Here is a 24374-nt window from a genome sequence, read left to right on the forward strand (position 1 = left end):
ACTTCAATAAATTTTTAAAAAGTAAATACACATATAACAGCATTATAGACTCAATTTTTTTACTAAAAGATGTGCTCAAAGAGAAATATTGACCACTGGTTTAATTAAAATGCTTTAAATACTCAGAGCAGAAACAGTTGCCAGAATTCTTGTCTGGTGGTGTGATCGTGATCAAGATAGTTTTACATTCAGCTTTATGTGGGTGCAGGGATTGGGAGAGGTAGTGTGGGTGTAGCGTTCATTGGTTGATTCATATTTGGTTAGGGCATGATTTCCTTGGGATGTGCATTGTGATGTTTTAAATGAAAAGAGACAGGTGAGTATATGCATTACAATTAGATTATAATATGTCTTTTTAAAAGTTATTTTTAAATATTTGTTATGAAGAGTGGTAAGCTATATGTCAGAAATGGGTGGATAATATTTAATTTTAGTTAATTTCTTTTATCCTAGGCTGAACAGATATCTGGTTTTCACATAAGATCGGTTCTCTGTGTACCTATTTGGAATAGCAACCACCAAATAATTGGTAAGACATTACCTAAATAGTTCAAACTTCTTTTATAAAGAAGTACAATTTACTTTAAAATACATCCATCTCTTTTTTAAATGTTCCCCTTTTTATGTCCAGGACTCATCAACTTATGTCTCATACTCCTGTGTAATCTCGTAAGTGAAGACTCCTGATGAATCAGTGTTAATCAGGACAATGAACAAATATTTATTCCTTTAAATAAGAACCAATCGTTTTGAAGTTGGAGGGGATTTCAGAAAGCAGCTAACTGAACTCTTTTATCTTACTCTGTGGAAACTGAGGCCCAAAGAGAGAGAAAAGACTTGCATAAGGTCACAAAGTGAGTTAGTAGCAGAGTCCCAAGTAAAACTCGGGCTTCTTAACTCCTAGTACATCTATGCTTTTACACGTGGAGTAAATGCAAAGGAAGAAAGGACGTGCATTGTTAGGCATATACTGTACATGTGTCTTTCTGCCTGGATGGTTCCAAAATAGGTCCAATTCCTGAATAAGGGAATTGTGGACCAAAGCAGTTTCCAATTTTTCTCTCCCTCCCTGCTCCTTTCCTTTCCTTGAAAATTCAGTTAGAAAATCTCAAACCTAAGAAAGAAGTCTAGGCGAGAAGGGGCCAGTTGTTAAAGTCAAGAAGGATGGAGACATTAGTTATTTAAACACAATGAAAATGTGTTATTTTTCTAAGAGACACAAGGTAACTAATACATTTGGTAACTAATGTAACTATTTGCCTCTCTTTGCTTCACCCTAAGGTTGCCTCTTAAACTCTAAGATATTGGACTTACCAAAGGATTCAGTATTCTGTAAATATTGTTAAGACTTGAATTCTAAGAGAATTTTTTCATCAGTTTGCTTAATTTGCAGAAAATACTAGTACATTATTGAACATAAAGTATATTCTAAGATTTGAGAATTTGAGCCCCTAGTACAAAGCATTGAATTACATCATGGGTAGAATTTTAAATATATTTAAGGTGGTTTTTTTTTTTTGGCCACGCTGTGCAGCATGCGGGATCTTAGTTCCCCGACCAGAGAACCCCTGCCCCCTGCACTGGAAGCGTGGAGTCCTAACTACTGGACCGCCAGGGAATTCCCAAAATATATAATATTTAAGTTTAAAGAGAAGAGAAATTTCATAAGAAACACCATACGTTATCTGTAGATGTCCAATGGCAATCTCACATGCAGTCCTACATTTCATTTCTAACAGTAAACATCTGTTATTCTTTCAAAACTAAGACTGTAGTTTGCCTGTTACACACTAAAAGCTTTGTATTTTATTATACATGTCTTCTAGCATATGACGACTTACCTCCCTGATGCGAAGTTAGGGGTTTTAAAACAAGCATGCTTTAGAATTACAGTCATTTTTGTTTATACTAAATAGGGATACAAGGGAATGGTTTTCAAGATTGTTGAATTTTTCCAGTTAGACTTGTGTGCTTTGATAGTCGTGCCCCAAACATCTGGTATAATGCTGGAAATGAACTTTGGAAAGAAGACACACACAAGTTAAATTTGTTAAAACTAGTTTAACCCCATTGCGAGCAGGCAACAAAACTAACCTTGTTTTGAAAGTTAACTGTATCATAATTCCTAACATTTCTTGAATGTTCTCTCCATGTGGAACAATATGCTTTCCAAACATTAATCAAATGTTATCTCATTTAATCTTCATAACCCACTGAGACAGTTAACATTTTAGTCCTCATTTTACTGATGAGGAAATTCAGTGTTAAAAATGTTAGGTAACATGCTCATGGTAACACCACTAATGGTGGAGTTGAAAATTCAAACCAAGACTGTCTAACTCCAGAGCCTATGTTCTTAATCACTATGCCGTGCTGCCTGAACTCAAGCGCTGTGCTTCAGAGAATTGAAAAAAAAATTTAGTTATGTATATTTAAAAATTTTTATATTTATATAATTATGTACATTATATTTTTATATATTTTTAATTTATAATTAATTTTTTAATATATTGCATGTATATATGTGTTTATATATACATACAGTTATAGATATTCAAGTATGTATATGTGTATAAGTATGTAATTGTGTATATATGTGTATGCCAGATACATCAATTATTGTGCACAGTCATCTTGAAAACCATTTTTAGGGAATCTGATTGATGCCTGGTAGAACTCCAGGCTTCCCTGAGACCTGGTCTGGATATCACAGCTGGAAAATAGACTGCATCCCTGTACACCTCAGATCTGCTCTCACGGAGGCAGCAGGTGTGAGAGTAACCAGGGATTAAGCTGAGTGTGTGCACTTAAAGGAGGATAGAGTCATCTTACTGTATTGTAGGAACACAGTGTCCAGCACCGAAAATGACCACATATCCCAACCTCTTCTCACAGGAGTGGCTCAAGTGTTAAATAGACTTGATGGGAAACCTTTTGATGACGCAGATCAACGACTTTTTGAGGTAAGAAAATAAATTTGTGAACCAGGGGTTACAGCTGAGTCATCAGTAGTCTCCTGGTTACAGCTTGCCCCCATTAGGAAGGATAAATAATTATTATTTGACATTTATTAATCATTATACTTTGACAGTGTGATGAATATATCAATGTTTAGGTAAGATTTGATTCTCTTTTTTCATGAATTAGATGTTTTTACCCTAATTGATTGTTTTTACAGAGTTGAATTGCCTTGCTCTTCTCTCCAAAGTGTTGTCTTACCTTTGTCTTGTTTGTGTGTGTTCAGTCATGAGACTTCTAGCCAGCTCTGCCAGGCATACTGCCATCACCTTTCTTATGTTTACAAGCTTCCGTTTACTCCAGTCTGCCCTCTAGCTAGAGAGGTTAGCCTTGAACAGGCTTCCTAGTAGACTTCGTACCAGTAGCCAACATGAAAACCCCATGATTTTTTTTCTCCAGTTGAGGCTACATCAGGGCTTCTTTACTAATTGGTTCTAAATCTGAATCCTCTGTCCCCTTAACATTTACCTCATTTACACTCACTTGGTTTCCTTACCAAAATATTTTATAGCCTAGCTGCTGAAAGAGGTGGCTGTTGGTTAAATGGGATGAAATTACTAAAATCAGTTCACAACCTAAATAAAGAATGCATTTAAACGGACTGTACGTTTTTAAATGTATTTAAAGTCATTTCTTCACAATGACATTAAATTAATAATTTTTCTCATGTGCAATGTGAGCGATAAAGTTGTTATATGACAATAGTAATTAAGAATTTTAATGTACATATTTCCCTAAGGCCTACCTCTGTATACAATAAAATTATATTTAAGGCCCATTCCTGATGACTGCCTGCTTTTATATTAGATTATGCCAATGAGTTATTGCAATTTTCAGTTAGTGAGCTTTCTCTTTCCTAGGCTTTTGTCATCTTTTGTGGCCTTGGCATCAACAATACAATTATGTATGATCAAGTGAAGAAGTCGTGGGCCAAGCAATCTGTGGCTCTTGATGTAAGTACAATATTTATGTCGGAATTTATGCTAAAAAGCCCTGATTTTATGAGGGGAAAAAGGTCCTCAATTTTTAATTATCTATTCATTGGGTCTTAATCATTTTAGAGTTATAGGTTTGAGTTTGATGAAAGCTAGAGACCCTCTCTAGAAAAATATACATACACACATAGTTTTACATATAATTTCAGGGAGTTCACAGATTCCTTTAAGCCCAGCCATGTATGGTGTACAGTTAAATTTTAAATATTAGGATTATTAAAAGAGATGATCCAAAATGAATTTGTCAGGATGTAAAATGTATTATGAATGTATTTTGAATATGTATAGATATTCTGGAAATTCACAACTTTTATTACCATAAGAAAAAAACCTCTCTATGAAGATCTGTGACTCAGATGGGGGAAACTGATTCTGTCATTATGCACCCCTCCCTGTGCTAATGTAGTCACAGTCTCCTCACCCATGAATTGTTCATTTGGGTTCATAGTGTACACCCCCTTGTTTGTATAACTCAGATACCTTCTGTCCTTAGACACAAAAATTATTACTGACACTCCCAAATTTCCAGCCCAGTTGTGAGCCTTGTGACAATCTCACTTTTCAGAAGCTGACTTATTTGTGTGGCCTTGTATGTTCTGTGTGCTTTATTTGTGCCAGTGTCAAAAGTAGCGTTCCCAGTCAGAATTCAAGTGTTGCCATCTTGGTTTTGTCCCTCCCACCTCCACTCAACCCCTGCCCCACCAGATACCAAACTCTCGACTCTAATAATCAGGTGGTATCACCTCAGTCCCTAGCCCAGGAATCCATATGCAAGAATATCTGGAAGGATTTCTTTTTTTGGCCACACCACGCGGCTTGTGGGATTCTAGTTCCCCAACCAGGGATCAGCCAAGGATCAAACCCAGGCCCTCGGCAGTGAAATCGCAGAGTCCTAAACACTGGACCACCAGGGAATTTCCTCTGGAAGGATTTCTTATCTCAGAATTTTATGAAGACAAAAAACGATATGTTGAGAGCTACTGAATTCAAACTCTGGAATGAGATCTACCTATACTATAGTATACATTAACTTCTGAATAGATCTGTACGTTAGAATTATGTATTTATAAATATTGTACGTGAATACGAATATCGTTAAGTTCTTTTGTTCCTAAATATATAAAATTAATACTCTGAGGCTCTTAGAGAACAGAGATGCTCCTAAAGCTGACTAACGGAACAAAGAAAGGAATTTACTATCATTTTTAATAACTTTACTTTTATGATCCTGATTTCCATTTTGCATGAGCAGCAGGAGCTTCATGAGAAATGTACTAATGTGTGCTTACATTTCCTGACGGTAAGGATCCTAGGATAAAAGGGGTAAAACTTTACCTGTAAGTCTAGAATACAGAGAAATTAAAGCAGGAATGTAGATGTAGAATATTACTTCTTCATTTTGAACATCAAGAATTGTCCTTTGGGGAGTCTTTCATAGATACTGCAAATGAAGCCTTACCTAACACTGATGAGAAATTTTCCAGGAAATATAAGTCAGGGTATTAAGGGACACATTATACACCTTTATGATCAAAAGAGGGAAGGAATGAAGGTCAAACAGAGGGTGTGGAAAGGGCATATGCAATCAGGAGCCAAGCCCCATTTATTCTACCTCCCCAAAACCTCTCCCACCCCTTTCCTCCTTTCCAGTTGCCACGGCAACCATCCTACTCAAGGGCTTCATTACCTCTTGACTGAGCAATCGTAATAGCCTTCTATTTGTTCTTTCTAAACACATTTTAGATTGCATCATTCACCCACTCATAGACCTTAAATTACTCCCCCATTACCTATTAAAGTACAAACTTCTGGCCTTTGAGGCCCTTGGAAATCTCATACCAAACTATCTTCCTGCCCCCGGCCCTCATTTCTCTTTTCAGAGTATTCTATGCAAATTACAAACTCAACTACTTCATAGTCTACAAATCAGCCACCTGCTTCTCTGCCCTCTGATCTTCGCTCTAACATCCTCTCCACTTTAGTTATTCTGTTCCAATTATGCCATCTTCCCTCAAAATTGTCCCATCATTCAAAGCTTAATTTAAATGTAACCTTCTCTCTATAAACCTTCTAATCTCATGGTTATTTGTTCCTCTCTTTGACCTATATTACAGTTAATGGTGAGTCTGTATGTTTTCCTCCACTAGAACATATGACCATCAAAGCATATGTTCATGTCTTAGCTATCTTTTATTCCTTTTGGTGTTTTATATATAATGGTACTCAATAAAAGTGTATTGAATAAATGAATGCATGCAGCCACAAATAATTATTTTGGTCTGCCACATCAACATTGCAGAAGGGGAAAGCTAGGGCTGTGATGGAGGAACTGGCAGTCATTTTAGTGACAGTCTTGCTGGCCACATAGCAGCACCTCTGTATTCCCTTCCCCCTTTATAAGCCATGAGTAGAAAATTGTTATTTATTTATTTGGGTGTGGGACCTCTTCCCAGATATTGTGTTCCCTGGGGTATTTCTTAGATGATGATTAAGAGACCAGTCTGGCTTCCTGAAGGTGGGGAAGAAGGAGAGAAGTGAAACGGATGATTCTCCGTGAGCAATCCTCTAAGCTCCAAGGAGTGGGAGCTTAGATTGATTAAAGAAGTGATTAAAGAAGTTAGACTTCTAGGATGCCAGCAGAATGCCATTTGATTCTTTGTCACCCCTCTTCCTTTAAACCTACTCTGTTGAATCAATCTTCTCTACTCGAGTGAAGTCTGGTAGATTCCACAGCTCTTCTGACATACTCAGGTGTTAAATAGTCTCTGAGCTTTTCCCCTTGCCCAGGATTAGAAGCCTATGGTCAGGAGAGGGTCATAGTGGGCTTTGTGACTCTTCCTCACTTCACTTCCTCCCCTAAGACAGGTACAAGGAGGTTGGATGAGAGGGCAAAGCCTTACAAGACTGATGCTGTCCTAAGTTGGTTTCAGGGCCCTCTATATCAGACATCAGCATTCTCTTTTTATCATGAGTTGCTTTTATAAATTCTTAGAGGACTCTCGGGGCTAGCAATCTCCTGATAGCCATCCCTGATGTGGGTTTGCCTCTCCTGACTGACGGGTTATAATCTCCTCTCAGCTCCTGGCTTCCAGGGGCCCATCCAGACCCTTCCTCTGTGGGGATCATCTCACTCTTCCAGGAAATTCTCTTGGTCAGGGTCTGTTTTTGTTTCTTTTTTTAATTGTGGTAAAACAGACACAACATAAAATTTACTATTTTTAAGCATACAGTTCAGTGGCATTAAGTACATTCACATTGTTGTGCAACCATCACCACCATACATCGCCGGAACTTTTTCATCTTCCCAAACTGAAACTCTGTGCCCATTGACCCCCAACTCCTCATTCTTCCTTCCATGCAGCCCATGGCAACCACCATTCTACTTTATGTCTATGAATTTCACTACTCAAGATACTTCATATGAGCAGAATCAAACAGTACTTGTCCTTTTGTGACTGGCTTATTTCACTTAGCATAGTGTCTTTAAGACTCATCCATGTTGTAGCACGTGTCAGAATTTTCTTTTTAAGTCTGGTTAATATTCTATCGTAAGTATATACCACCTTGTGTTCATTCATTCATCTACTGATAGACACTTGGGTTGCTTCCATGCCAAAGTCCTTTTAAGCCTGGGTATCTTTCATAGGTCCATTTGGTCCATGGGAAAACTCACATGTCTTCAACCATTAGATTGAAATGCAAGTCTTCTGCAAAGCAGCTCTCTTCTCCTGCCCACTAACTTTTGGAATTTTTAGGCATGAATCAGGTACCAGGCTCTGTTCCCACACTATACTCTGGGGAAATACACTGTAGGTCCTACAAGTGGTTCTCTGGAAGGAACTCTCAAGAAACCCTAGGAAATCCTCAATATGGGGCTCTCATGAACTGTTACCCTTTTTACACAGTGCAGAGTTGGGAAACCAGCACCTTAACTTGGAGGCAAGGGCATCTTCTTTCCAAGTCCTACATAGAAGGCCTAGATGGCCTTAGCACTCCCTTTAGAATGTGATACCTGTTGGTCTCAACTATAAACTCAGACAGAGTCTCATTTAAACATCCTATTTTGTCTATCAAAATGATTTTTTTCAGACCAAGTTACTGTCAGACCATGATCCAATGATTGTCTGAATGGTAAGTGTCAGGCCTGGGAAGACCCATGTTTATTTGCAGGTACAATGGATCCAGGTTCTCAATTACAAAGCCAAATGTAACACATCAGCAGAAATGGAATTGTTCCCACTTGTAAATTCTTCTTTACTGACAATATGTTGGATTATGTAAACACTTCTTTTGGAGAAAAGGAAAAAAGGAAACACAAATTAATTGCTGTCTTGAAATGATTATGTAGTAATTAGTTCCCCATTGTAGCCACTACTACATCGTAAGTTACTTAAAAAAAGAAAGAAAGAAAGAAAGAAAAAAAAACTCTGGAAGCTGTTCTCTGTGAAAATTCCAGGCTCTTATTGAGCTGGTTTATAAATTTATGATCAAATTATGGCTTTTAAAAAGGCACTAAGAAAATAATCATGCCAAATTTCTTGAACTTCTTTGAATAGCCAGTAAAGACCAACTAAACGATAGTGTGAGCTTCAACTTTTCACTTGCTGCTTTCTGTTGCCCAAAGAAAAGTCTCACAGTTGACATGCTGATTGGGCTTTTGGGGTATTCTAGCATAGCCCACACATTAGAATCAACAGGGTGCTTTTAAAAAATATTGATGCCTGCACCCTTTTCTAAACTGATTGAATCAAAATCTCTGGAAATAGAGACTGAGCATATGTATTTACAAAAAGTTGTCCATGTGATTCTGATGCACAGTGCAAGGTGAGAACCATTGGCACAGAGTGATCTATTTGTGGGTTAATTTCTCCAAGTCTTTCTTTCACAAAAAGCAACCACAGTATTGGATATCAGTACTTTCTTTATAAATATTTGTTGAATTAGGTTGAAGACAGTAGATGAAATGAGGTGAGGCTAAAGGGTGCTATCTCCTCCTTGCTTTAAATACCCGTTTACTCTTTGACTCCTTCTGATGGCTTCCATTGTCACCTCTCCTTTGAGGAGTCATCTGGAATGTTATCAGTGAACACCTATGCCCAGTCCCCATTCTCAGTTCTTAACTTCTCTTATCTGTTCATGCTGTTGACTATTTTCTCCGATCACAGAAAAGAAAATAACCAGTCCACCGTGGTAATTAACCTGTAAATGACTGGTTTATTTCATGGCCATAAGAGAGACCAGGATCCAGAGCAAAGATAGATGAACCTTAAAAACAAGGAACAGGGCAGCAATTTTAGTATTACAAGACTCATCATGTAATTTACTAGAATTTTATAGCTATCTATAATATATTCCATTTTCTTTAGTAAAAGGAGAAACAGTTTCTATTCCAGTGCCTAGAATAGTTCTCAACACATAGTAGGTACTCAATAAATATTTGCTTAGTTATATTATTTTTTAATTTATTAGTTTATTTATGAATAAATGAACCTAATTTCATACCTAACTTGATACCTAATGGTATCTGAAGCATTTTGTGACTTGCTAACAGCTTCTGTAAGCATCTGTTTTTGCAAATTTAGGACATAGTCTTGAAATATCTATGAAAACTGTGATTTCCAGTTTATAATTTTGTAAATGAATTCCACAAATTCTACAAAACTGGCTCTGTGGGGCATTCCTTGAGGTAGCAATGAGGAAGTATATATGGTTTTTTTTTTTTATTTTGGCCATGCGGGATCTTAGTTCCCCTACCAGGGATCGAACATGCACCCCTTGCATTGGGAGCGCAGAATCTTAATCAGTGGACTGCCAGGGAAGTCCCAGTAGATATGTTTTTGTTTCTTTTGTCTCAATAATATCTGCTGTAGATAATTAGGGTCACAAAGTATTTTTAAAAATCTTTTTGTTTGCAGGCAGATCAGTCATAACTCTAGAGATTTTCCTGTTTTCCATGTTTTCTGCTACATCCTCCCTTGGCTTCTATGACCCTATACCTAGGTTGTTCTTCTCTGGTCTTTCATTCTTAAATCTCCTCTCTTCAGCCCTCTTCTGAATATTCTTCAAGGTTGAATCATCTGACCCATTTGCTCCTATTTTCTCTCTATACACACTTTCCCTGAGCAACTGCAGCTACTCATTTGGCTTTAACTGAGATGACCTCCAATATGTATTCCTAGTTCACTCTTTCTCTCTCTTTGAAGCTTCAGACTTTCATTTCCAACTAACTCTTAGTTCTTTTATGTACGTCCAAAAGTTCAGACTTAACATATGTAACAGTTACAATCCCCATTAAAAAATATGTATATATGTTATTAATAGAATATTGGTATGATGTTTTCATTCACAGTGGTTTATCATTAACTTCTCTTCTCCTTGGCTTTCCACATCCAGCCATTTGCCAGGTTCAGTCAATCTGGTTCCTGCAGTATCTCCTTTTTCACTGCCATCTCTGTAGTTCAGGTCTTTATTTTCTCTTTCCTGTATTAATGCTGCTTATTCAAGCTGATAATCCTGGCTCTAGTTTCTTCTTTCCCCACCCATGGTACTCACAATGTACGAATTTGTTTTCCTAAAGTATAATATTGGCCGTATCTCTAATGTGCTCTAAAAAAAATCAGTGCCTTCCCATTGCCTACAAATTAGACCTTTCAAGATCCTCCACTATTGACATCAATGTTCTTTTTACCTTAGTTTTCACTGCCTCCATCTAGGAAAAAAATCTCTATTATTATGTGTTTCTCAGAAATATCCAGAGATTCCCACTCTGGGTCTTTTCTCCATTTGCTTGTAAAACCTTTTAACAAACCTCAGATTTCACCTCTTCCTTTAATGTTTCCTGATGTGTCCCCAAGAGATGTGATTGTTCCTTTCCTTTAATCTCTTTACAAAAGGGCTATTGTCATATAAAATCTCTGTTGTGTTGGTTGATCTTCAGATAGAAATATTTTACAAATATTTTACACTAGTAAAAACATAGTGCTTACCGTTTAAGTCTTTGGTAATAAGGATAAAGATTAATCAGATTGTTTTCTTATGATTCTTTTATACTAAATATGACCCCTATATGATATAATTTTTTTCTTATATTTTTAAGTGTTTTTAAGTTTAAACAATGTATTATGGTTATAGAAGATGTAAAATCAGAAATCAAAATCAGTGGTAACCTACTGCTTAGAGCTTACCACCTTATCATTTGGGTTGACAATTTTTTCTTTCTTTTTTTCTTTCAGCCTTTTTAAAGGCTGTCTTCTGGATTCCACTGTTACTAATGAAAAATCTGCCATTATTCTTGTAAATGTAATGTGTCTTTATTTCTCACTGCTTTTAACATTTTCTTTTTAATCTTGGTTTTACAATCATTTGACTATGATGTGTCTAGGTGTGTTTTTCTTTGTATTTCTTTTTCTTGGGTTTCACTGATTTTCTTGGATCCAAGGGTTGATAGCTTTCATTAATTTTGGAAAATAGTTGGCTAATATCTCTTCAAATATTTATCTTTCTTTATTTCTGTCTTTCTGGGCCCAGTTACATGTATGTTGAATCGTGTGATATTGGCCCCCAGATCTCTGACACTTGTAATGTTTTCATTCTTTTTTCCTTTATGCTTCAGTTTGGGGGGGGGGGTTTCTACTGAACTTTCTTAGAGTTTGCTGATTCTTTCTTTTTTCTAGTCTTCTATAAAGTCCATCCATTTCTGATATTTTATTGTACTCTGTTGTATTAATATTATATGTTTCAGTTCTAGACATTTTGACTTAGTTCTTTTATAAGCTTTGGTTTCTCTGCTGAAATGTCCCAACTGTTATTATGTCTAACTTTTCCTCTAAATTTTTAACGTACAATTCTTCACAAGTTATTTTATATCACTCATCTTTATTTCTAACATCAGGGGCATTGATGACTCTGCCTCTATTGAGTATTTCTTTTCTTGGTGAGGGATCACATTTTTCTGTTTCTTTGCCTGTCTTCATAAATATTTATTGCATGTAAAACATCTTGTATAGAAAAACAAGAGTAGATAAAGGTTTTAGTGGGTACCGTTTGAGCTAAATAATATTTTTTGTTGTGTTCTGTTTTTCCAGATAGGATATGTGATTTTTTTTTATGTCAGGCTGCTAACATGAAGGGTTGATCATTCAAATTCAACCATCTGTGGTGCTTAGCTGAAAACAGGCAGAGCTTTTGTTAGTTTCCCTTTATTTCTGGTCTCAGAAGAGATTATGGAGATCTCCTTTTGCCCTTCAACCCAACCCCAAATACTCAGGCTCTGTTCAGGATTTGAGTTGAAGCCATTTGAGTTGTAGCTTAAAGTTCATTTCAGTTGACTTCTAGATTCAACTCCATCAGGGCCTAAAACCTAACTAATGTACACGAATATAAGATTTCGATTTTCCAGCTCTGCACGCACCACCACTTTCATGGGAAACTTCCTATGGAGGAGTAATTTCAAGCTGAGAAATTTACTTTTGCATCTGTGGCTGCAGATACCTATATGCTGTGCCAGCCCACCCTGTTATTAAAAATTTGGCTCGTTTTCCCCCTTTCAGCAGTCACTCTACTGATGATAGGCTCATCGTCCTACTGTAAGCAGCTGGTCCCAGGTATGAAAGTAACCCCTGCTTTCCATTCATCTATAAAGGCTGTCTCTTGACTGGAATGTAGTTCATTTGGGTTTCTCTCTGTCCACCACTCACTCTTTGACAGCTTTAAAATGACAGCTTTATTTTGTCTTTTTTCTTATTGTTATGAAGGGGGTAGCAATCTTCTAAGATCTTTATCCTATCAGGAAGTGGAAACCTCTGGCCAATTCCTTTTACTTTCCACTGCTGATATGGATCTATTAGATATTAACTTTTCTTTGTAATGTCATATTTTGTCAGGAAGGGAGTTGAATATTTTTATAGTCTGTCATCATCAATCTTCTCTTTGAATTGCTAATATTTCTTGCTTTATATATTTTTGATTCCATATTTTTTGCAAAAACAGATTCACAACTGAGAATTGTTTCTTTGACAGATTCAAAATTACTCTTTTGTTTTACTTGATTGCTTTTTACTTTGAAATCTACTTAGTTTGAACCTAATGTTGTCATCTGTGCTTCTATTTTTTTTATTTATTGTATTTTAAGAATACATCTATTCAATGAGTATTTCTTATGTTCTAAGCACTGTGCTGGGCACTGGAGATAAAGCAGTGAGCCAAACAGAGCTGGTGCCTTTCCTTACAGAGCTTAGAATGTGAAGTAAACAAACAAACAAAAAAGTCTCGCAAATCAGAATCTAATCAGTTGTGATAAATTCTGTGCAGAAAAAATACAGGATGTCATAAAAGCATCTAGCAGGGGATGTAAACTGGGGTTTAGGTAAGTCTTTTCTAAAGGATATACGTTTAAACTGATAATTCCTTACTCATTCTTTTATTTTTATTATTTCTGGTTAATTTTGTTTTAGGCATATTTCCTATAAATCCATACATCTGAATTTAATTTTTTAATCCACTCTGAGAATCTTTTTTTTTTTTAATAAGGTGTTTGGTTTTAAGTCTATTATCTTATTCTTTCTGAATTTTTACTTTATTATGTTTTGCTTTTTCTGAATTCTACTATATGTACTATATTTTGCTTGATTTGTTTTACTTCAGTGAAGTGAAAGTTATTTATCATGCTCCTTTTACAAAAGCATTCTTTAATCAGTATATCTCTAATTAATAAAGACAAAATTGAAACTGTATCTTTTAACTCTCCACTATGTAAGAAAATGAATTGAGTATGTGCTTACCTCAGTTTGCTTGTTTTTGTTCATGTATTAAAGGGTTTTAATTACATTATAAGTAATAAATTATTACATTTACAAAATGCAGTTACTTTTCCAAGCAGCACTACTTACATTTTTCCATATTACTATAACTGTATTTCTAATACTTATTTGGACATAGATTCTGTTTGGTAATCTAATCTTGCCTATCAAATCACCCCAAAACTTACTAGCTTAAAATGACAATTTGGTTATTTCTCAATTGGAAGTATATCTTAATATATCATCACCCCAAAAAGTTCCCCCATGCCTCTTCCCAGAGACACCTACCACCAACCCTAGAGACAACTACTGTTCTAATTTTTCCACCAGGAATTAGTTTTACCTGTTTAGAATTTCATATAAATTAAATTATACAATATATACTCTTCTGTGTAAGGCTTCTTTCAACCAGCATAATGCATTTGAGATTCATTCATGTTGGGTATATAAGTTTTTCCTTTCAATTGATGAGTAGTATTCCATTGTGGGATTATACCACAGGATTATCCGTTCTCCTATTGATCAACATGCTTGTGTTTCCAGTTTGGGGCTTTATGAATTAATGCTATGAACATTTTTGTTTAAGTATTTTTGTGAACGTATACTTTTACTTCTCTTGAGCTAATAGTATTAGAATTACTGGTCAAAAGGTCAGTGTATATTTAGCTTTACAAGAAATTATAAGATTTTCTTTTCCTGTGTGATTGTACCATTTTAGTTTCCTATGAAGTAACTATTACAGTTTTAGTTGCTTCACAATGTCACAAATGTTTGGTGCCATAATTGTTTTTAATTTTAGCCTTTCTGGTAAGTCTATAATGGTATTTTATTGTGGTTTTAATTTTCATTTCACTGATGACTAATAAAGTTATATACTTTTTCATGTACTTATTTACCATTTGTATATCTTCTCTTGTGAACTGTCCAAATTTTTTGCCACTTTTAATTGGACTGCTTGTCTTTTTATTTTTAGGTAGTAGGAATTCTTTATATATTCTGGATACCAGTGTTTGGTCAGATATATGTATTGTGAATATTTTCTCCAAATCTGCACCTTGCCTATTCATTTTCTGAAAGGTGTCTTTTGATGAGCACATATCTTTAGTTTTGATGAAGTCTAATATATCATTTAAAAATTTCTTTTAAGGTTATTACTTTCTGTGATCTGAGAATCTTTGCCTGCCCTCAAATCAAGAATATATTCTTTGATGTTTTCCTTGTTTTCCTCTAAAAGTTTTATGGTTTTAGCTTTTACATTTAGATATATGATTTATCTCAATAATTTTTGTATACAGTAGCAGTTGAGGTTCATTTTAAAAAATCTGTACCATTTATTGAAAAGTTCTTCTTCCTCCCCTGAATCACTTTGGCACCTTTGTTGAAAAACAAATGACTATAAGTGTCAGTTCACTTCTAGCCTGTCCATTCTTTTCCATTGATTTGTTGATCCTGAGCTCTTACACTTTAAAAAAATCTTTATTAACTCCAATGTGGGTTTAAATTCTGCTGTCATAATTTGGGTTCCCTTGAAATTTTTCCATTTGTTACACCCATCTCCATTTGCACGTTGTTGCCTGTGTATTCAATCACTGAATAAATATTTGTTCAGCTTCTGCTTTGTGGTAGATGCTGTTCTAGGTACTGACGATTCAGTAGTAAACAAATAATTTTCATATTCTTATTGACCTTCTATTCTAGTGTGAAAAGACAGGCAGTAGATAAGTAAACAAATAGATTAGCAAGATAAATCCATGATGTTGTGTCATACAGAAAACAAAGCAGGATGTTTTCATAGTGACTAGAAATAGGGGGCTACTGTTGTATGTCCCAGAGAGCCCTCCCTGAGAAAGTAACAGCTGAGCTTTGTTGTCTCATTCTTTTGTTTGTATTTTAAATTTTGTCCCAACATATTTTACCTATATGTTTTTCTGCTGTAGTTTCAATGAGGCTCTTTCTTCTTGTATCTTGTTGAAGACACTAAGCATAACATTGCTGAAAGGTAACAACACTTGCATGAAGTGATTATCTGAGTTTTCATGATGATGCGCTTTCTCTTGATTTCAGTGTTTACCAACTGGCAAGGCTTTGTGATTGGCCTTGAGCCTCTCTCACTGTCCACTTCCATACTATAGAATCCCGTTTATTAGATACACAAAAAGGGGGCAAGCTGATGTACTTAGTTCCATGTTGAGTCAGTACCCAGTATGTAGGCACAGATCTAGTGTGGTTCTGCCAGGCTGAAATGGTGTATTCTCCCTTTAATCCAGTGAACTCTGGATCTCTTGTGTATAGGGATGTGTCTGTATGTCTGGTTCACCTTTGTGTGTCCAGTGCCGGCACAGGACCTGGCACATAGTAGACATGCAAAAAATATTTGTTGAATGAATCCAGTACAGTAAAGTACAAATAAAGATCACAATTAAAGTACAATAAGAATCTCAACCCTCAGTATACACTACTGGTAGGGTTTTTTATGAAGTACAGTAGAAGGGTTAAAAGTGTGGGCTTTTGGGCTTCCCTGGTGGTGCAGTGGTTGAGAATCTGCCTGCTAATACAGGGGACACGGGTTCGAGCCCTGGTCTGGGAGTATCCCACATGCCGCAGAGCAATTGGGCCCGTGAGCCACAACTACTGAGCCTGCGCGTCTGGAGCCTGTGCTCCGCAACAAGAGAGGCCACGATAGTGAGAGACCCGCGCACTGTGATGAGGAGTGGCCCCCGCTTGCCACAACTAGAGAAAGCCCTCGCACAGAAACGAAGACCCGACACAGCAAAAATTAATTAATTAATTAATTTTAAAAAAAGAAAAGAAAAGTGTGGGCTTTAAAATTAGACTGTTAGGATTTTAATTCTAGCTCTGCCACTTTCTGTATATTTCTTGGCAAGTCACTTAACTTCTCTGTGCTTCGTTTTTCTCACTTTCCAACCTTGTGGGATTGTTAAGAGGATTAAAGGAAATAATGCAAGTTAAACCTTTAGCACAGTGCTCATAAAATGTCAATAATAATTGTTGCTTATAATATCCCCCCATCATACAGTGTTTTATTTGCAGTCACTCTGTCCCCCAAGATGAAGGCTAATCCTTCAAAAACAGTTGTCATTCAATAGGTCAACTGATTAATTTTCTGCTTAGTGCAGATCCTGGGTCTCTGAGTAAGAGCCCTGACAGGAGAGAAAGGAGCAATGCTCTCCCATCCCATCTTCTTTCAGGCCGGGGGAATGCTTTATTTCAGGGGTGAAACATGGTTACGCTGCCTGTCATTTTCCTCAGTTTAGCTGCACCTGCCTTATAAATGGGGAAAATTCTTCCCAGAATCTAGCAGTGGGTTATCAGTTTTAGTGATGATTTCTGGGTTTCCATTTAGGTATTTTGTGCAAAGTGGGAGACCCTACATGGAGAATCAGCCAGATAACATTTTAAAAAATAAACTCTGTTTTTAGAACAGTTTTAGATTTACAGAAAAAACTGGAAAGATAATACAGAGAGTTTCCATATATGTTATACCAAGTTTCCCCAATTATTAACATCTTACATTAGTATGGTACATTTTATAATTAGCGAACTGATATTGCTACATTATTATTAACTGAAGTCTCTATTTTCCTCACATTTCCTTAGGTACCTAATATCCTTTTTCTGTTCTAGGATCCCATCCAGAAAACCCAGTTACATTTAGTCACCATGTCTCCTCAGGCTCCTCTTGGCTAACAGCGTTTCAGGCTTTCTTTTTTTTGATGACCTTGATAATTTTGAGGAATACTGATCAGGTATTTTGTGAGAATTTCTATTGGTATTTCTCTGATGTTTTTCTCATGACTAAACTGAGGTTATGGGTCTGGAGGAGGAAAACCACAGAGGTAAGGTGACATTTTCATTACATCATGTCAAGGGCACATACTTTCAACATGACATATCACTGTTGATGTTGACCTTGATCACCTGACTGGGGTAGTGTTTCTCAGGTCTCCCTACTGTGGAGTTACTCTCCTCTTCCCCACCTTTCCATACTGAAATCTTGGAAGGAAGTCCCTAAGCACACCTAAGGAGTAGGGAGTTATGCTTGACCTCCTTGAGGAAAGAAATAGCCACATACATTATCTAGAATTCTTTATACAGGGTATTTCTCTTCTACCAACTTACTGGTTGGTTGAATATTTATTCAATTAGTTATTTATCTTAGTATGGACTCAAGGATATATATTTTATACTTTGGATAATAAATAAACTACTACTTTATCATATATCATTTTTTTAACATCTTTATTGGAGTATAATTGCTTCAAAATGGTGTGTTAGTTTCTGCTGTATAACAAAGTGAATCAGCTATACATATAACCCCATATTTCCTCCCTCTTGCATTTCCCTCCCACCCTCCATATCCCACCCCTCTAGGTGGACACAAAGCACCAAACTCATCTCTCTGTGCTATGTGGCGGCTTCCTACTAGCTATCTGTTTTACATTTGGTAGTGTATATATGTCCATGCTGCTCTCTCACTTCGTCCCAGCTTACCCTTCCTCCTGCCCATGTCCTCAAGTCCATTCTCTACATCTGTCTTTATTCCTGTCCTGCCCCTAGGTTCTTCAGAAACTTTTTTTTTTTTTTAGATTCCATATATATGTGTTAGCGTACGGTATTTTTCCCTTTCTGACTTACTTCACTCTGTATGACAGTCTCTAGGTCCATCCACCTCACTACAAATAACTCAATTTCGTTTCTTTTTATGGCTGAGTAATATTCCATTGTATATATGTGCCACATCTTCTTTATCCATTCATCTGTTGATGGACACTTAGGTTGCTTCCATGTCCTGGCTATAGTAAATAGAGCTGCAATGAATATTTTGGTACATGACTCTTTTTGAATTATGGTTTTCTCAGGGCATATGCCCAGTAGTGGGATTGCTGGGTCGTATGGTAGTTCTGTTTTTAGTTTTTTAAGGAACCTCCATACTGTTCTCCATAGTGGCTGTATCAATTTACATTCCCACCAACAGTGTAAGAGGGTTCCCTTTTGTCCACACCCTCTCCAGCATTTATTGTTTGTAGATTTTTTGATGATGGCCATTCTGCCTGGTGTGAGGTGATACCTCATTGTAGTTTTGATTTGCATTTCTCTAATGATTGGTGATGTTGAGCATCCTTTCATGTGTTTGTTGGCAGTCTGTATATCTTCTTTGGAGAAATGGCTATTTAGATCTTCTGCCCATTTTTGGATTGGGTTGTTTGATTTTTGATATTGAGCTGCATGAGCTGCTTCTATATTTGGGGGATTAATAGTTTGTCAGTTGCTTCGTTTGCAAATACTTTCTCCTATTCTGAGGGTTGTCTTTTTGTCTTGTTTATGGTTTCCTTTCCTGTGCAAAAGCTTTTAAGCTTCATTAGGTCCCATTTGTTTATTTTTGTTTTTATTTCCATTTCTCTAGGAGGTGGGTCAAAAGGATCTTGCTGTGATTTATATCATAGAGTATTCTGCCTGTGTTTTCCTCTATGAGTTTTTAGTGTCTGGCTTTACATTTAGATCTTTAATCCATTTTGAGTTCATTTTTGTGTAGGGAGTGTTCTAATTTCATTCTTTTACATGTAGCTGTCCAGTTTCCCAAGCACCACTTATTGAAGAGGCTGTCTTTCTCCATTGTATAGTCTTACCCCCTTTATCAAAGATAAGGTGACCATATGTGCGTGGGTTTATCTCTAGGCTTTCTTTCCTGTTCTATTGATCTATACTTCTGTTTTTGTGCCAACACCATACTGTCTTGGTTACTGTAGCTTTGTAGTAAAGTCTGAAGTCAGGGAGCCTGATTCCTCCAGCTCCATTTTTCTTTCTCAAGATTGCTTTGGCTATTCAGGGTCTTTTGTGTTTCCATACATATTGTGAAATTTTTTGTTCTAGTCCTGTGAAAAATGCCATTGGTGGTTTGATAGGGATTGCATTGAATCTGTAGATTGCTTTGGGTAGTATAGTCATTTTCACAATGTTGATCCCTCAAATCCAAGAACATCGTATATCTCTCCATCTGTTTGTATCATCTTTAATTTCTTTTACCAGTGTCTTATAGTTTTCTGCATATAGGTCTTTTGTCTCCTTAGGTAGGTTTATTCCTAGGTATTTTATTCTTTTTGTTGCAGTGGTAAATGGGAGTGTTTCCTTAATTTTTCTTTCAGATTTTTCATCATTAGTGTGTAGGAATGCAACAGATTTCTGTGCATTAATTTTGTATCCTGCTACTTTACTAAATTCATTGATTGGCTCTAGTAGTTTTCTGGTAGCATCTTTAGGATTCTCTATGTATAGTAACATGTCATCTGCAAACAGTGACAGTTCTATTACTTCTTCTTTTCCAATTTGGATTCCTTTAATTTCTTTTTCTTCTCTGATTGCTGTGGCTAAAACTTCCAAAACTATGTTGAATAATAGTGGTGAGAGTAGGCAACCTTGTCATGTTCCTGATCTTAGTGGAAATGGTTTCAGTTTTTCACCATTGATAATGATGCTGGCTGTGGGTTTGTCATATATGGCTGTTATTATGTTAAGGTAAGTTCCCTCTATGCCTGCTTTCTGGAGGGTTTTTATCATAAATGGGGGTTGAATTTTGTCGAAAGCTTTTTCTGCATCTATTGAGATTATCATATGGTTTTTATCCTTCAGTTTGTTAATATGATGTATCACATTGATTGATTTGCATATATTGAAGAATCCTTGCATTCCTGGGGTAAACCCCACTTGATCATGGTGTATGATCTTTTTAATGTGCTGTTGGATTCTGTTTGCTAGTATTTTGTTGAGGATTTTTGCATCTATGTTCATCAGTGATATTGGCCTGTAGTTTTCTTTCTTTGTGACATCTTTGTCTGGTTTTGGTATCAGTGTGGTGGTGGCCTCGTAAAATAAGTTGGGAGTGTTCCTCCCTCTGCTACAGTTTGGAAGAGTTTGAGAAGGATAGGTGTTAGCTCTTCTCTAAATGTTTGATAGATTTCACCTGTGGAGCCATCTGGTCCTGGGCTTCTGTTTGCTGGAAGATTTTTAATCACAGTTTCAATTTCAGTGCTTGTGATTGGTCTGTTCATATTTTCTATTTCTTCCTGATTCAGTCTCGGAAGGTTGTGCATTTCTGAGAATTTGTCCATTTCTTCCAGGTTGTCCATTTTATTGGCATAGAGTTGCTTGTAGTAATCTCTCATGATCCTTTGGATTTCTGCAGTGTCAGTTGTTACTTCTCCTTTTTCATATCTAATTCTATTGATTTAATCGTCTCCCTTTTTTTCTTGATGAGTCTAGCTAATGGTCAATTTTATTTATCAATTTTGTTTATCTTCTCAAAGAACCAGGTTTTAGTTTTATTTATTTTTTATTTTTATTTATTTATTTTTTTGCGGTATGTGGGCCTCTCACTGTTGTGGCCTCTCCCGTTGCGGAGCACAGGCTCCGGACACAGAGGCTCAGCGGCAATGGCTGACGGGGCCAGCCGCTCTGCGGCATGTGGGATCTTCCCAGACCGGGGCACAAACCCGTGTCCCCTGCATCAGCAGGCAGACTCTCAACCACTGTGCCACCAGGGAAGCCCAGTTTTATTGATTTTGCTATCATTTCCTTCATTTTTTTTTCATTTATTTCTCATCTGGTCTTTATGATTTCTTTCCTTCTGCTAGCTTTGGGGTTTTTTGTTCTTTTTCTAACTGCTTTAGGTGTAAGGTTAGGTTGTTTATTTGAGATGTTTCTTGTTTCTTGAAGTAGGATTGTATTGCTATAAACTTCCCTCTTAGAACTGCTTTTGCTGCATCCCATAGGTTTTGGGTCATTGTGTTTTCATTGTCATTTGTTTCTAGGTATCTTTTGATTTCCTCTTGGATTTCTTAAGTGATCTCTTGGTTCTTTAGTAGTTGTTTAGCCTTCATGTATTTGTATTTTTTACAGATTTTTCCCTGTAATTGATATCTCGGCTCATAGGGTTGAGGTTGGAAATGACAGTTGATATGATTTCAGTTTTCTTAAATTTACCAAGGCTTAATTTGTCACCCAAGATATAATGTATCTGTCACCCAAGATATGATGTATCCTGAGAATGTTCCATGAGCACTTGAGAAGAAAGTGTATTCTGTTGTTTTTGGATCGAATGTCCTATAAATATCAATTAAGTCCATCTTATTTAATATATCATTTAAAGCTTGTGTTTCCTTATTTATTTTCATTTTGGATGATCTGTCCATTGGTGAAAGTGGGGTGTTAAAGTCCACTACTATGATTGTGTTACTGTCGATTTCCCATTTTATGGCTGTTAGCATTTGCCTTATGTATTGAGGTGTTCCTATGTTGGGTGCATATATATTGATAATTATTATATCTTCCTCTTGGATTGATCCTTTGATCATTATGTAGTGTCTTTCTTTGTCTCTTGTTATAGTACTTAATTTTAAAGTCTATATTGTCTGATATGAGACTTGCTACTCCAGCTTTCCTTTGATATCCATTTACATGGAATATCTTTTTCCATCCCCTCACTTTCAGTCTGTATGTGTCCCTAGGTCTGAAGTGGGTCTCTTGTGGACAGCATATATACAGGTCTTGTTTTTGTATCCATTCAGCCAGTCTATGTCTTTTGGTTGTAGCATTTAATCTATTTACATTTGAGGTAATTATTGATATGTATGTTCCTATTATCTTTTTTTTTTTTTTGCGGTACACGGGCCTCTCACTGCTGTGGCCTCTCCCGTTGTGGAGCACAGGCTCCAGACACACAGGCTCAGCGGCCATGGCTCATGGGCCCAGCCGCTCCGCGGCACGTGGGATCTTCCCGGAACAGGGCACGAACCTGTGTCCCCTGCATCGGCAGGCGGACTCTCAACCACTTCGCCACCAGGGAAGCCCTATCATTTTCTTAATTGTTTTGGGTTTGTTATTGTAAGTCTTTTCCTTCTCTTGTGTTTCCTGCCTAGAGAAATTCCTTTAGCATTTGTTGTAAAGCTGGTTTGGTGGTGCTGAATTCTCTTAGCTTTTGCTTGTCTGGAAAGGTTTTAATATCTCCGTCGAATCTGAATGATATCCTTGCTGGGTAGAATAATCTTGGTTGTAGGTTTTTCCCTTTCATCACTTAAATATGTCCGGCCACACCCTTCTGGCTTGCAGAGTTTCTGCTGAAAGATCAGCTGTTAACCTTATGGGGATTCCCTTGTATGTTATTTGTTGTTTTTCCCTTGCTGCTTTTAATATTTTTTCTTCGTATTTAATTTTTGATAGTTTGATTAGTATGTGTCTTCTCCTAGGATTTATCCTGTATGGGACTCCCTGTGCTTCCTGGGGTTGACTGACTATTTCCTTTTCCATAATCAGGAAATTTTCTTCTATAATCTCTTCAAATATTTTCTCAGTCCCCTTTTTTTTCTCTTCTTCTTCTGGGACCTCTGTAATTTGAATGTTCGTGTATTTAATGTTATCACAGAGGTCTCTGAGACTGTCCTCAATTCTTTTCATTCTTTTTTCTTTATTCTGCTCTGTGGTAGTTATTTCCGCTATTTTATCTTCCAGATCACTTATCTGTTCTTCTGCCTCAGTTATTCTGCTATTGATTCCTTCTAGAGAATTTTTTATTTCATTTATTTTGTTGTTCATCACTGTTTGTTTGCTCTTTAGTTCTTCTAGGTCCTTCTGAAATGTTTCTTGTATTTTCTCCATTCTATTTCCAAGAATTTGGATCATCTTTTCTATTATTACTCTGAATTCTTTTTCAGGTAGACTGCCTATTTCCCCTTCATTTGTTTGGTCTGGTGGGTTTTTACCTTGCTCCTTCATGTGCTGCATATTTCTCTGTCTTCTCATTTTGCTTAACTTACTGTGTTCGGGGTCTCCTTTTTGCAAGCTGCCGGTTCATACTTCCTGTTGTTTTTGGTGTCTGCTCCCAGTGGGTAAGGTTGGTTCAGTGAGTTGTGTAGGCTTCCTAGTAGAGGGGACTGGTGCCTGTGTTTTTGTGGATGAGGCTGGGTCTCTCTTTCTAGTGGGCAGGACTGTGTCCAGTGGTGTGTTTTGGGATGTCTGTGAACTTATTATGATTTTAGGCAGCCTCTCTGCTAATAGGTGGGGTTGTGTTCCTGTGTTGCCAGTTGTTTGGCATAGGATGTCCAGCACTGTTGCTTGCTGGTCGTTGAGTGGAGCTGGGTCTTAGCGTTGAGATGGAGATCCCTGGGAGAGCTCTTGCCATTTAATATTACATGGAGCTGGGAGGTATTTGGTGGACCAATGTCCTGAAATTGGCTCTCCCACCTCAGAGTCTCAGGCCTGACACCCAGCCGGACAACCAAGACGCTGTCAGCCACATGGCTCAGAAGAAAAGGGAGAAAAGTAAAGAAAGAAAGAAAGAAAAATAAATAAATAAAATTATTAAAATAAAAACTTAAAAAAAATTTATTAAAAATAAAAAAAGTAATTAAAAAAAAGAAAAACAGAAGAGGGCAACCAAACCAGTAAACAAATCCAGTAATGGTAACAAGCACTAAAAACTATACTGAAAAAAAAAAAATGGACAGACAGAACCCTAGGACAAATGGTAACAGCAAAGCTATACAGACAAAAT

At 36.7% G+C, this 24374-nt stretch overlaps 1 protein-coding gene across 1 annotated transcript in view; it reads left to right on the plus strand.

The window, feature by feature from the left end:
* Positions 1–24374, plus strand: part of PDE11A (phosphodiesterase 11A) — a 420012-nt gene that overhangs the window by 233062 nt on the left and 162576 nt on the right. The window contains exons 7-9 of the mRNA XM_030851036.2: positions 454–529; positions 2896–2963; positions 3879–3971. Of these exons, the coding sequence (XP_030706896.2) occupies positions 454–529; positions 2896–2963; positions 3879–3971 (237 nt within the window). The remainder of the gene's footprint in view (positions 1–453; positions 530–2895; positions 2964–3878; positions 3972–24374) is intronic.

Source organism: Globicephala melas, chromosome 7, assembly GCF_963455315.2.
Source record: "Globicephala melas chromosome 7, mGloMel1.2, whole genome shotgun sequence".
In the NCBI taxonomy this organism is placed as follows: Eukaryota; Metazoa; Chordata; class Mammalia; order Artiodactyla; family Delphinidae; genus Globicephala; species Globicephala melas.